Consider the following 16,139-nt stretch of genomic DNA (forward strand, 5'->3'; position numbering starts at 1 on the left):
GATTACTATAAACACCTCTATGCAAATAAACTAGAAAATCTAGAAGAAATGGATAAATTCCTGGACATATACACCCTCCCAAGACTGAACCAGGAAGATGGAATCCATGAATAGACCAATAATAAGTTCTGAAATTGATGCAGTAATAAATAGCCTAGCAACCAAAAAAAAAGCCCAAGACCAGATGGATTTACAGCTAAATTATACCAGAGAGATACAAAGAGGAGCTGTTACAATTTCTTCTGAAACTATTCCAAACAATTCAAAAGGAGGAATTCCTCCTTAACTCATTTTATGAGGCCAACATCATCCTGATACCAAAACCTGGCAGAGATACAACAACAACAACAACAGCAGCAACAACAACACTTCAAGCCAATAACCCTGATGAACATTGATGCAAAAATCCTCAGTAAAATACTGGCAAACCAAATCCAGCAGCACATCAAAAAGCTTATCAATACAATCAAGTCAGCTTCATCCCCAGGATGCAAGGCTGGTTCAACATATGCAAATCAATAAAAGTAATTCATCACATAAACGGAACTAAAGACAAAAGCTACATGATTATCTCAATACACGCAAAAAAGTCCTTTGATAAAATTCACCATCCCTTCACGTAAAAAAATCTCAATAAACTAAGTATTGATGGAACATACCTCAAAATAATAAGAGCCATTTATGACAAAGCCACAGTTAATATCATACTGAATGGGCAAAAGCTGGAAGCATTCCCCTTGAAAATCCACACAAAACAAGGATGCTCTCTCTCACCACTCCTGTTCAACACAGTATTAGAAGTTCTGTCACGGAAATCAGGCAAGAAAAAGAAATAAAAGGTATTCAAATAGAAGGAGAGGAAGTCAAACTGTCTTTTTTTGCAGATGACATGATCCTATATTTAGAAAACCCTATTGTCTTAGCCCAAAAGCTTCTTAAGATGATAAGCAACTTCAGCGAAATCTCCAGAAACAAAATCAATGTGCAAAATTCACAAGCATTCCTATATACCAATAACAGACAAGCAGAGAGCCAAATCATGAATGAACTCCCATTCACAATTGCTACAAAGAGAATAAAATACCTAGGAGTACAGCTAACAAGGGAAGTGAAGGACATCTTCAAGGAGAACTACAAACCACTGCTCAAGGAAATCAGAGAGAACACAAACAAATGGGAAAACATTCCATACTCACGGATAAGAAGAAATACTGTGAAAATGGCCATACTGCCCAAAGTAATTTATAGATTAATTGGTATCCCCATTAAACTACCATTGACACTCTTCAAAGAATTAGAAAGAAAAACTACTTTAAAATTAATATGGAACCAAAAGAGCGCCCACATAGCCAAGACAATTCTAAGGCAAAAGAACAAAGCTGGAGGCATCATGCTACCTGACTTCAAACTATACTACAAGGCTACAGTAACCAAAACAGCATGGTACTGGTACCAAAACAGACCCATAGACCAATGGAACAGAATAGAGATTTCAGAAATAAGACTGCACACCTACAACTATCTGAACTTCAACAAAGCTGACATAAACAAGCCAATGGGGAAAGGATTCCCTATTTAATAAATGGTGCTGGGAAAACTGGCTAGCCATATGCCAAAAACTGCAACTGGACTCCTTCCTTACACCTTATACAAAAATTAACTCAAGATGGATTAAAGACTTAAATGTACATCCCAAAACTAGGAAAACCCGAGAAGAAAATCTAGGAAATAGTATTCAGGACATAGGCACAGGCAAAGATTTCATGATGAAAACATCAAAGGCAATTGCAACAGAAGCAAAAATTCACAAATGGGATCTAAATAAATAAAAGAGCTTCTGCACCGCAAAATAAATTATCATCAGAGTGAACAGACAACCTACAGAATGGGAAAAAATTTCTGCAATCAATCCATCTGACAAAAGTCTAATAGCCAGAATCTACAAGGAACTTAAACAAATTTACAAGAAAAAAAGAAACAACCCCATTAAAAAGTGGGCAATGGACATGAACAGACACTTCTCAAAAGAAGACATTTATGGGGCGAATAAGAAAAACACAAATCAAAACCACAATGAGATACACTCTTGTGCCAGCCAGAATGGCAATTATTAAAAAGTCAAGAAACAACAGATGTTGGCAAGATTGTGGAGAAATAGGAACACTTTTACACTGTTGGTGGGATGGCAAATTAGTTCAACCATTGGGGAAAACAGTGTGACGATTCCTCAAAGACCTAGAACCAGAAATATAATTTGACCTAGCAATCCCATTATTGGGTATATACCCAAAGGAATATAAATCATTCTATTATAAAGACACATGCATGCATATGTTCACTGTAGCACTATTCACAATAGCAAAGACATGGAATCAACCCAAATGCCTATCAATGATAGACTGGATAAAGAAAATGTGGTACATGTACACCATGGAATACTATGCAGCCATAAAACAGGACGATATCATGTCCTTTGCAGGGACATGGATGGAAATGGAAGCCATTATCCTCAGCAAACATACGCAGGAACAGAAAACCAAACACCACATGTTCTTGTTTATAAGTGGAAGCTGAACAATGAGAACAAATGGACACAGGGAGGAATAACATACACTGGGGCCTCTCAGGAGGTAGGGAGTGGGGAGGGAGAACATCAGGATAAATGGCTACTGCATGCGGGGCCTAATATCTAGGTGATGGGTTGATAGGTGCAGCAAACCACCATGGCACACGTTTATCTATGTAACAAACCTGCACGTCCTGTACATGTACCCCAGAACTTAAAATTAAATTAAATTAAATTTTAAAGAATGAAGGAACCCTCGTGAATGGCATTTGTGCCCTTAGGAGGCCCAAGGGAGCTTGACTGCCCCTTCTGCCATGTGAGCACACAATGAGAAAGCATCATCTATTAACCAGAAAGTGGGCCCTTACCAGACACCAAGTCTGCCTGTGCCTTGATCTTGGACTTCTCTGCTTCCAAAACTGTGAAAAATAAAATTCTGTTATTTATAAGCTACAAAAGTTATATGGTATTCTGCTATAGCAGGCTGAACAGACACAGTTGTTTCCAGGGTTTAGGGCTGGGGGAAATGGGTCAAAGGGTATAAAGTTTTAGTTATGCAGCATGAATAAGTTCTAGATATCTAATGAACAGCATGGTGACTATAGTTAGTAATATTATCTTGTATACTTTAAATTTGCCAAGAGGGTAGATCGTAAATGTTTTCACCACCAAAAAAGAAAGGTAATACTTTGAGGTGATGGATATGTTAATTAGCTTGATAAGAGTTATCATTTCACAATGTATACATATATCAAACATCAGGTTGTATAGCTTAAATATATATAATTTTTATTTGTCAATTATACTTCAATAAAGCTAGAGAAAAAATGAAATGAGAAAAAATAAACATGTAAAATTATTTTTCAAAAAAATATAACTGTTAGAACCAACTAGCAGCAATAAATATTCAATTGCGATGTTTAGTACTAAGAAGTAAACTTTAAAAATTGCTTGCAAAATGTAAGAATTAAGAATAATAAATTTCTTCTTTCCTTTTTTGAGACAGGTCTCACTCTGTAATCACAGCTCACTGTAGCCTCAATCTCCCTGGGATAAGGTATCTTCCCACCTCAGCCTCCCGAGTAGCTGAGACCACAGATGTGCACCACCACATCAGGCTAATTTTTGTCTTTTTTGTAGAGAAGGAGTTTCACCATGTTGCCCAGGCTGGCCTTGAAGTCCTGGGCTCAAGTGATCTGCTTGTCTCAGCCTCCCAAAGTGCTGGGATTACAGGCATGAGCCACCATGCCTGGCCAATGATAAATTTCAATAACAAAATTTAATATTATAAATGTTGATCTATTTTAATGCAACAGCCAGAAGCCAGCAACTGAATTCCTTTGTAAAGCTCTCTACAAAAAGACCATGTCCTATTCATTGCCATACCCACAAGGCCTGCAATACCAATACCTGGTATGTAGTAAGAGCTCAAAAAAGCGTTTCAAATTAACTAATTCAGAATTATTTTTTCAGAGTATGATGTTACCATATTGAAAACAAACGGACATACATAAAAGCTTTAAAGACTTGGAAAAAAAATCATACATACAAAGTATGTTTTAGTACAGTAGGTAAATGATCCAGGGATGGTTACGAAAAAGTTCAGTCCTTAAATAATTGTTCAAATCATATTTCTGGGCCTTAGTTTCCTAGCCTGAAGAATGAAAACATGGCAATACCCAAATTCTAAAAATCTTTAATGGTTTAAAATTTTTTTATGATTATACCTAGGAGTATCATAAAGTCTTCTTTGACAATGAAAAACTGAAAACTTTGATGGTACAAAATACCTAAAAATTACACCCATATTTTAAAATGTACACTTGTAAATATATTTTATTCACTACTAACCATGATTATATCCAAGTATGTGGGATTTTAAAATTTGAGTTACAGCATGATATTCATTTCTACTCAGTTGTTAATCTTAGATGTTAAAGATAATGAATGACGGGCATACATAAAGATATATTTTACTATTTATAATTCAATTATAGAAAAAGGTTCTAGTTCAACGTTGCACGTCTGTGCTCTTCCTTTTCATATTTAATTATTAATATTTCCATCATTGTCAAAGTAAATGAGTCATATCTTGCCATGAAAGGCATTTGACTGCCTTTGGCATTTCAGGCTAACTTGGATCTTAATTTGTTTTCTAATTAGCAATGTATCCAGAACTTTTGTAAGGCTACTAAAATGAGTAAAATGATTCCAAATGTTTTAAATGAAGGAAATAGCGTTTCTCATTTGTTTTGTGAGGGGGAGAAATTTATCTTTACCTCAAAATTAAGCTCTGATCACGGAACATAACTATTACGTTAAATATATATTAGTTTATTTGTATATGGTCTACATTTAACATGTTATCCTAAAAAAATGATTATGTATTCAACTTAAAAGCAAGGATAGCAAGAAAATGGACGGACCTCAAGACTATAAAAAAATTCATGTAGTTTTCTAAGTGCTCCAAAAAATAAAGCTAACACCTTTGTGCTTTAATATTTGTTAATTTAACATTACATTTGTTAATTTAACTTTAGATATATATGACCAATTTATAATCACACATACCTGTGACTAGTTTCATTTATCTTGAAAATTATACAGCTGTGTGTGTTTAAAATGATTTTTCAGAAATGAAAATGTGAGCTAGTACTAATCACAACAAAAAGTATACCTTTTTACACCATAAAGAAAATCCCAAAGCCCTTAATAAAGTAGAACACATTTTAGAATAGAATTTAAAATGTTAAGTAAAGATCTTGAAACATCACTTAAAATATCAAACTACTATACTATCGTATAGTAAATTGATATTACTACAGCACTTGAAAGACTATAGGGCTTTATTATTCAAGTTGGCTATTGGACCAGCATCACTTGGAAGCTTGTTAGAAATGCAGAATCTCAGACCCCACACATGACCTATTGAATCAATCTGTACTTTGTTAACAAAATCCCTAGGTGATCCATATTGATCCATATGGATTTCTCAGAATCCAAAGTTTAAGAATCACTGCCCTAAGGTATTATTGTAATTACTACTTCATAAATTATACAGAATCACTTTGTGTTAAGTTTTATAACATTCAATTTGCTATTGAAAAATCTATTTCTATTTATCATTTACACATGTACATACCCAATATATTTCTCACCTATTTAGGTAGATAATTAATTGATGCATATCAATGGACTAGAGTAAAAATAAATTTATTTTTCTCTAACCATAAATGGCAGGGTACTTAAAGTATCCAAGAAATGAGGAAAATATGCAATAATTTAAATTTTAAAATGATCACATTTTAAAGAAACTTCTGTTTTCATTTTGGTAACTTTCAAATTATTCAGTCACCAACCTTCCATCCTAAACTCTTTATATAAGAATTCTCATAACTTCTGAACTCTGGTTTTCCAATGCAAATGCAATAAGATTCTATTTTGCTAAAACAACTGGAGCCTTACATGAAACACGCACACACACACACACACACACACACACACTACTACTGTGGAAATTCTAAGCTATTTAAACACTGTAAGCATAAGGATATTTTTCATGTTTTAAAATACAGGATTAGAAAAGTTTATGCCTTAAGAAGTAGATGACATTCGATATTTTCCAATTTACCAATTCCAGAATATATCTGGGCATTTCCACATGAATCTAATATACAGTAAATATATGAGTACCCTGGAGTGCTCTGGATAGTGAGATAGCTTCCTGAGAATTCTAGGACCATTCCATGTAGTGTACCAAAACTGTAGATTTACTGAAGGAGAAAACAAGCTTAGTACCATTATCTAAAGATAATTCAAAATTCTGTGATAAACTTAGAATCATTTTCAAACAACTTACACCAAATATTTACTTACTTAAGTACTTGTTTAAATCTGAAAGTTTAGGATGAGTAACTATAAAACAGGGAATAATATTATCTTCAATAACATTTACCTGGATGACTTTCTACTTGTAGGGTAAATCACAATTACAAATTAATAAAAGTTATTTTAATAAAATATGTGGATTTTTAAAATATTAAATTTACCTGAAAAAAGAAAGATTAATTTTTTATCATATAGCTTAAGAGCAATTCAATAATATATCTTTCACTAAAACTACAATAAAATTAATCACAATTGGCTGGGCGTGGTGGTTCACGCCTGTTAAATCCCAGTACTTTGGGAGGCCAAGGCGGGCAGATCACCTGAGGTCAGGAGTTTGAGACCAGCCTGGGTAACATGGTGAAACCCCATCTCTACTAAAAATACAAAAATCAGCTGGTGTGGTGGTGCACGTCTGTGGTCCGAGCTACTAGGGAGGCTGAGGCAAAAGAATGGCTTGAACTCAGGAGGTGGAGGTTGCAGTGAGCCAAGATCACTCCACTGTATTCCAGCCTGGGCAACAGAGCAAGATGCTGTCTCAAAAAAAAAAAAAAATCACAATTTTACCTCTTCTACATTTATTTAACATAAAGTTCTCCTATATTGGCTGGGTGCGTTGGCTCACACCTGTAATCCCAGCACTTTCAGAAGCCAAGGCAGGCTCATAACTTGAGGCCAGATGTTCGAGATCAGCCTGGCCAACATGGCAAAACCCCATCTCAACTAAAAATACAAAAATTAGCTGGGTGTGGTGGTGCGTGCCTATAGTCCCAGCTACTCAAGAGGCTGAGGCATGAGAATCGCTTGAGCTGGGGAGGTGGAGGTTGCAGTGAGCTGAGATTGCACCACCACACCCCAGCCTGCGCGACAGGGCAAGACTGTCTAAAAACACAAAAAACAAAAAAGTTCTCTTATATTTATGTTATATAGTTTATCTTACATAAAGGCAATATTATTTGGTGAGGATATTATAAAAAATTATTGTTATTTAAAGAAAATACTACCTACTGAAAATGACATATTGTGAACCCCAAATATCTGAGACAGCTCTCAGTTAATTTAGACAGTTTATTTTGCCAAGGTTGACAACACAGAAACCCCAAAAGGGGTGAGTGATGCCTTTGTTCTGAATTTTTTAAAGTGGTTCAAGTCATTAGAAGCCTCCTCTAGATTTTTTTTTTTTTTTTTTTTTTTTTGGTACTGCAAATGGCAAAAAATAGGGTGGAAGAAAAGTAAATGAAAGAATGTTTGTTTTTCAAGACAGGAAGCAAACACAGAAACCAAGTGCACGGTTTTTTGTTTTGTTTTTTTTCCTCTTTTGCAGCTGCAAGGAATTTTAGACAAATTAGAGAGGCTTTCTTACCCATAATTTGGAATTCCCACTCAGATTTGACGAAATCAGGTAGAGATGGTCAAATCTGATGGGAGAAAGACCGGAGCAAACAACAACAAAAAAACCCAACAATATGATCACTGAGCGCTCTAATGGTAAGGAGAAATTAAAACCAGCTGGTTGTTAATTTTAGTCAAATCAAAACCCCAATTCAGTTACTTACCTAGGGATGGGTCTCAGGCTGAACAATGTTCTCTACCATCCTAAAAGCACAAAAAAACTCAAATCCATCTTCTCTGTTGGGAGCGAGCTCAGACTCCATAAAGGATTACCTGCCTTCCATTGTCATGGAAGCAGGAAATCTTCCCTTCCTTGTTGGGAGCAAGTAAAACTCCAAAAAAGGCAATCATACAGCAAAATAAACTTTAGATTTCGACCAGATTTTGGGAGATCAGGGATTCTCTGGAGGGGGTGCTCCCAGACCTCAGCAAATTGCCGTATTGGTTTGAGCCATAGTTAGCTCATGTTGGTACCAAGCACCAATAAGAGATTTGTCAAAGGTCAGGGGTACCTCCACTCAGAATCCCTTCATGGTTACCAAATGTGAACCCCAAATATCTGAGACAGGTCTCAGTTAATATAGAAAGTTTATTTTGCCAAGGTTGAGGATGGTACCTGTGACACAGCCTCAGGCAGTCCTAACGACATGTGCCCAAGGTGGTCAGAGCACAGCTTGGTTTTATATATTTTAGGGATACACAAGACATCAATCAACATATGTAAGACAAACATTATTTCAGTCCGGAAAGGCGGGAAAACTGGAAGTGAGGAGGGGGCTTCCAGGTCATAGGTAGATAAGAGACAAATGGTTGCATTCTCTTAAGTTTCTGATTAGCCTCTCCAAAGGAGGCAATCCGATAGGCATTTATCTCAGTGAGCAGAGTGGTGACTTTGAATAGAATTGGAGGTAGGTTTCTCCTAAGCAGTTCCCAGCTTGACCTTCCCCTTTAGCTTAGTGATGTTGGGGCCCCAAGATTTATTTTCCTTTCACAATATAAAGTGAATCTGGACCTCTAAACCACTTACTTTGAATATTCTCTCAAAATCTGGTTACTTTTCTACACTAGGGAACACATACACCATCTATCAAATGCTGACAAAAAAAGGATGATGTGATGGTAAGAAAGGAGGTAGAGAGGGAGAAAAGAAATACCAGACTTAAATTTTTTCTTTCAACTTTATCCACAGTTTGCATCGGTAATATACATTTAAGTGTTCCATTTATTTTTAAATGCATCAGAAAAGCAATTATGATAGATCTGTGACCAATACAAACATTTCTGATTTATTCAAAAAATTCAGTTAAAAAAGTCATTAAACTAGCATTCTGTAAAGATAATTATTAAACAAATGGTAATGCATTTTTACTCCTTATTTCATTTCTAACTTACCCAATGTCATTTCTTTCTTGTGCCATACAGTAATAAAATGTAACAGAAATAGCTATCTATTAAATTTTGGGGGCCTAATAAAATATTTTTGATTATTCAACTGTCATTAAATCACAAATCCCACTCAAGTAATGAAAATCATTCTTAATTCAATAACTGATGAAATAGATAATAGCCATAAAAACATTTAGAATAAATTTTACACTTAGAAACTACTAAAAGAAATACATCAGAGCCTTGGTATAACATTGTAGGGGACCATGCTGTGAAACTGCTTTAGAGGTGGTGTTGCCATTTGGCACAAGAGTAAATGAACTGCCATGATGTGGACCTCAGAGAAGCCCATCTTAAATTGAATTTTGCTCTGCAGTAAAGAATGCTACAGTGAGGTTCTGCTGTATTTTCTTTTTAAAGGAATAATTAACTGAAAAGTAACTGAAATGCAATAAGAAAATGGCCTACAATTTCACTACTACTTCAAAGATATGAAGCAGGACAACACTTGTAAAAAAATTAATACTAGATTGATTAATCAGAGACTATCATAACACCTATGAAAGCAGTATGAATGATTGCTGTGTTTTTAATGGTCACTTAATTTGTAATGCTGTCAAATTTCTACATAAAAAGTCATTAACTAAGGTATTTCTTTGCCATTTCTTACATATATTACCCAAGTTTTCACTAGGGAGATTATGTCAGCGAGTTTTTTTTAATCCAACTAAAAAATTAACAACTAATGAGGTCAAATATTTAAAATAATAAATTACTAATAATTTAATTCTTAAACCATATAGTCATAGAAGCTTTAATTCTTTAAAAGCTCCAATTTGACCCCTGGGGAATGTAATGAACACATCTGTATTCTAAAGCCAAAATTTAATTCTATGGCTTCATGCCAACTGATCAAAAAAAGTACAGTTGTTCCTATACCATTTGGCACACTAGTTTTTACCTTTTATATATACCCTTTGAAATACCCAGGCCAACATTTTTAGTAAGTTGCATCCATATTAAGAGGTAACAAGTGCAAATGATCACATACTTAAGATATGATGCTTGCTTGGTTACTACAAAAGTAATTATTCAGGTTCTTCTACAGGAAACTCAGTTATTCATTACAGTAATGTTTTTGAAAAATTCCTGCAATACCACCAATGTAAATTTATCCATATCTAAGTTAAAACAAGGACTTTGTATAACACAGTATCTCATGAAAATATTTATAGAAGAGTCTGTGTTTAATTTAACATCAAAGTAACTGAAGATCACAAGGTTTACAGGATTCACAAATGGCCAGATTTTGAGTAAAAACCTATTCCTCAACTGCTGCTCTCTGAATATAGCTAAAGGCAGCACTGATAGAATGCTGCTCAAGGGGAAGATATAAACCCAAACTTTGGCAGTTTTATCAAAATGTCCTTGATAATTAGTACTTCACTAGTTCTCAAAAACTTTACTGCTTTGTGTAACATTTTCAATACAGAAATAAAATACTCTTCAAATAATACATTTTAAAAGATGATTAAGTTTCACAAAATTAAATAGCATAAATTAATCATATTAACATTGGTATTTTTGACAACATGAAATAACCAATTTAAGGGAAACTGCAATGGACTAACTAAAAAACCACAAATGTCACAATGTGAGGCTCATTTAAATCCTCACATATTACTGACTTTACAAAATCTACTAAAATATTTTAAAGTTCCATTGACTCTATTAATACATTTAAAAAATTGCAAAAATGCTTAAGACTATATAAGAGTCATCAATTACACAGGCACTTCACATGTAAACAATCTACAGTACAACTGAAAATATTTTGGCACCAACCTATAATACTAAAAGAATTTAATATAAAGCCAGAATTGTTTTTTCTACTCCTTTTTTCTAGAAAACTAAGACCAAAGATTGAAGAAATTGTGTATAAACTAGAATTAGAAGTGTATTAAATAACTCAAATATAGAATTGCTCTAAATTGCTAAAAAAAATTACCTTTATCCAGATGTTTACTAGTATGCTATGATGTAAAAAAATTAAACCTAATGTGATTATTAAATTGAAACTACATTTTAAATTTAGTATCAGTCTGCTTTCTGAAAAATAATCAAGATTATAAACTGACTTAGTAAAAAGAGAATTTGAGTTTATCAAATACTCTTATTAAATTAATCCAGTTTTCCCCTAAAGAAGTTTGGGCAATTCAATGTTTAAGTTTGATGTTTCAATGTAATTTTTTAAAAATCCTAAGGCGTGACCTAAGGCAAACTATTTTTGACGGAATATTCTTATTCATGAATTTGAAATATTTGAAATCACTTCAAATAAATGAAACTATACACTTAAAATTTTAAAATGTTATATCAAGCCATAGAAAGCTGAGATGCCTTGGTTGTTGGTAATTCAAGGAGTGCCTGAACTGTGACACCAACTTTCACAAGTCCTCGTTCTTCCAAAATATGATGAGGCAAACAAAGTCTTTCCTGGAGAAAAAAAAGAGATATTTGAACATTCATTTTTTAGAAGTGTAATAAAATTAAGTCAGAATTTGATTTTAAAAACATGATTTCTATAAAACGTCAAGAAAAATACGTAATTCTAAGTATTCTCTTATAAATATTGTAATCTAAAATGTTTTTAGATTCTTAATTTATACTAAGAAAAAAGATTATAGAAGTTGGCCTTGTTTGAAATGCTGTCATTCCACACTTGCCCCTCTTTCTCTACAAAGAAAATGTTTATGAAAGAGTTGGTCACCACTTTTGCATTTCCCACTCACTACTCAACCACTGCTATCTTACATCTAACCCTAAAGCATATGCCCACTAAAACTATTTTAGTAAAAATCACCAATGCCATCTTAAATGTCAAATGTTGCACATGTCTAGTTGACTGCTCAGTCATATTATGCCTTTGATTAATGCCTTTCTGGGAACCTTACCCCTCCCCTGTCTTGTGTGACACTATTCTTTCTACTTCAACTTTTCTGACAGCAATTGTGCAGTAGCTTTCATTAATTAGCCCTCACCGATCCTCTTCTGACATCCCAAATGTTTCCAAGGGTTCTGTCTTCACTCTCTTCTCTTTTACACTATACCCTCTCTTTTGGTATTCTCATCTATTTCTAGTTTTAACTACCCCTTCCATACTGATGACTTCCAAGTTTTTATTTCCTCCCAAGATCTCTCTATTGATCTCCAAATACAAATATCAACTGGACACAGCCAAATGGACATCTAACAGACATATCAAAATCAATGTGTCCACAACAGAACTACTTTACCAAATTAACTTGTCCTTCTGTGATCCATGTCTTAGTAATACACTATTCAATCTCCATTGACAAACCTGTGAAATATAATAGTCTTCCTCTTTCTTCCTTACTCCCATAACCCATTCTCCAAATACTACTGATGGTATCCCATAAAGAGTTCTTAAAATTATTGCCTCATCTCCATCTTCACTGCTATATTTGTTGCCCTCTTAATATTTTGCTTATTTATTCAAATAACCACTGAAGTGTATACTAGAAAAGAAGAAAGGCTTCAAATCAATGACTTCAGCTTCCACCCTAGAAACTAAAAAAAGAAGAGCAAATTAAACCAATGGCAAAAGAAAGGTGCAAATAATGAGAATGAGAGAGGAAAACAATAAAGTAAAAAAACAAAAAACAATAGATAAAAAAAATCAATGCAACCCGAAGTTAGTTCATTTAGAAGATTTTAAAAAATTCATAAACCTCAAGCTAAGCTAATCAGGAAGGAAAGAGAGAATACACAAATTACCAATATCATAAATAAGGGAAGTGACACCACAAGATATTCTACAAATACCAAAATGATAATAAGGAGACATTATAAATAACTTCATAATAATAGTTTGACAAGTTAGATGAAATGGATGAATTCTTTGAAAGAATAATTAAATGATTCTGTATAGAGAAACTCCTAAGGCACAAAAACACACACACAAAAAAACTATTAGAACTAATAAATGAGTCTGCAAGGTTGCAGAATACAAGATCAATAAAAGAAAATCACTTCTATTTCTATAAAGTAGCAATAAAAAATTGACAGTGGAATTAAGGAAATAATTATATTTATAATAGTACCAAAGAGAATAAAATACTACGCATTTAATTTAACAAATCTAATGAAAGACTCATACACTGAAAACTACAAAACATTGTTGGAATAAAAATTAAAAGATATAAATAAATGGAAAGATGTCTCATGTTAATGGATCACAGGAATAAATATTGTGAAGATGACAATATTCCCCAAATCATTTTACAGATTCAGTATCCCCAGCAAAATCCCAACTGGCTTTTTTGCAGAAATTGACAAGCTAATCAATCCTAAAATTGATATGGAAATGCAAGGGACTCAGTATAGCCAAAACAACCTTGATACAGAACAAATCTGGGAGACTCACACTTCTTGATTTCAAAACGCATCACAAAATTACAGTAAGCAAGACAGTGTGATACTGGAATAAGGAATTTAGTGGTAAAAAAACTGAGAGTCCAGAAATAAAGCCTTATACTTATGGTCAACTGATTTTTGACAAAGGTGCTAAGACAGACAATTCAATGGGGAAAAGAAGAGTCTTATCAATGGTGCTGGGAAAATTGGATATCCACATGTGAAAGAATAAATTTGGATCCGTACCTCATATCACGCACAAAATTGATCTCAAAATGGATCACAGACAAAAACGTAAGCCCTAAAACTATAAAACTTTTAGAAGAAAACACAGGTGTAAATCTCTGTGACCTTGAATTACACAATGTTTTCTTAGATATGTTATCAAAATCATAAGCAGCAGAAGAAAAAATGGGATAAACTACACTTCATCAAATTAGTAACTTTTGTGCCGTAAATGATATCATCAAGAAAGCGAAAAGACAACCTGCAGAATGGGAGAAAATATTTGCAAATCATGTATCTCTTAGGCAATTTGTATCCAGAATACATAAGGAACAACAACTCAAAAAAAAAAAAGATAAATGATCCAATTCAGAAATGAACACAGGGTTTCAATAGACATTACTCCAAAGAATATATACAAATCAATAAGCACAAGGAAAGATGCTCAACATCATTAACTACTAGGGAAACGCAAATCAAAACCACAATAAGATATCACATCACACACACACTAAAATAGCTAGAACCAAAAAGGTAGACAGTAGCCAATGTTGGTGATGATGTGAAGAAATTAGAAACCTCATATATTGCTGGTGGAAACATAAAAATAGTGCAGCCACTTTGCAACATATTTTGGCAGTTTCTTAAAAAATATAAACACAGAGTTACCATATAACCTAACAATTTCACTGCTAGATATATAACCAAGAGAACTGAAAACAAGTGTTCAAAGAAAAACTTACTCACAGATGTTCAAAGCAACATTATTCATAATAAACAATGAGTGATAACAATCCAAATGTCTATCAACTGATGAATGGATAAACAACATGTGGTATGTATTTAGAACAGAACACTATTCAGCCATAAAAAGAAATGAAGTACTGATTTAGGCTACAAATGGATGAACCTTGGAAAAATTATACTAAGTCAAAGAAGCCAGACACTAAAGACCCCATATTGTATGATTTCATTATATGTAATGTCTAGAGTAGGCAAATCCATAGAAAGAACAGAGGAAGGACTGCAAATGGGCAAGGGCTGTGTTTCTGGGGTGACAAAAATATTTTAAACAGATTGTTGTAACTGCTGCTGAACTCTGTGATTATACTAAAAACCATTTAATTGTACACTTTAAATCAGTGAATGCTATGACATTGTAATTATATCTCAATAAAAATATTTTCTTAAAAAAATCAATGTATATGCCCAATCTCAGGCTTAAAAAAAGAGAACTTCAATCCATACTTTTTAACCACATACAAAAACTAACTCAAAATTGATCATAGACATGAACATAAAACCTAAGATTATAAAATTTCTAGAAGTAAACATAGGAAAGAAATCTTTGTGGCCTTGGATTACACGAAGATTTCCTAGGTTTGACACAAAAAGCACAGCCCATTTTAAAAAATAAATTGTACTTCAATAAGTGAAGATCCTGCTCTTTGAAAGACACTCTAAGGACAATGAAAGGACAAGCCAAAGATTTGGATGCAATATTTATAAATCTGGTAAATGACTTTATCCATAATTTGTAAAGAAATCTGAAATTCAATCATAGGAAAATAAACAACCCAATACAAAATATACCTCAGATTAGAATATGTACTTCAAAAAAGAAAGTATACTTCAAAGTACTTCAAAAAGAAGATATACAGGTGGCAAATAAGCCTTGAAAAGATGATTGGCATCATTAGTCTTTAGGAAAATGCAAATTAAAACTGCACTGGCAAGTCAGTACATACATATCACAATGACTAAAATTTTTAAAAGACTGATCATAGTGAATGTTCGTGAGGATGTGGAGGAACTGGAACTCTCACATGCTGCTGACAGGAATGTAAAATGGTACAACCACTTTGGAAGAGTTATGTAGTTTCTTAAAGTAGTAAGTATGCACCTACCATATGTTCCAGTTATTCCACTGCTAGGTATTTACTAAAAATTAAAGAATGCATAAATCCATATAAAGACTTGTATACAAATGTTCATATGCTTTATTTGTAGCAGCCGCTAAAACTGGAAACAACCCAAATGTCCATCAGCAGGTCAAGGGATCAACAAACTGTGGTATATTCATACAATAAAATACTATCTAGAAATGAAGAGCAATGGTCTATTCATACATGCAACAACACTGACGAGTCATAAAATAATTATGCTGAGTGAAAGAAGATAGAAAAATATAATACATATTGTATCATTCCATTTATATAAAACTCTAGAAAGTGCAAACTAACCTGCA

The 16,139-nt window shown here is 33.6% G+C and overlaps 1 protein-coding gene across 3 annotated transcripts in view; it reads right to left on the minus strand.

The window, feature by feature from the left end:
* Positions 1–9,002: 9,002 nt before the first annotated feature.
* Positions 9,003–16,139, minus strand: part of LRCH2 (leucine rich repeats and calponin homology domain containing 2) — a 119,316-nt gene continuing 112,179 nt past the window's right edge. For all 3 annotated transcript variants that reach the window (XM_054544983.1, XM_009235192.3, XM_054544982.2), the window contains one exon: positions 9,003–11,725. In XM_054544983.1, the coding sequence (XP_054400958.1) occupies positions 11,606–11,725 (120 nt within the window). In that variant the 3' untranslated portion in view covers positions 9,003–11,605. The remainder of the gene's footprint in view (positions 11,726–16,139) is intronic.

This window comes from Pongo abelii, chromosome X (genome assembly GCF_028885655.2).
Source record: "Pongo abelii isolate AG06213 chromosome X, NHGRI_mPonAbe1-v2.0_pri, whole genome shotgun sequence".
In the NCBI taxonomy this organism is placed as follows: Eukaryota; Metazoa; Chordata; class Mammalia; order Primates; family Hominidae; genus Pongo; species Pongo abelii.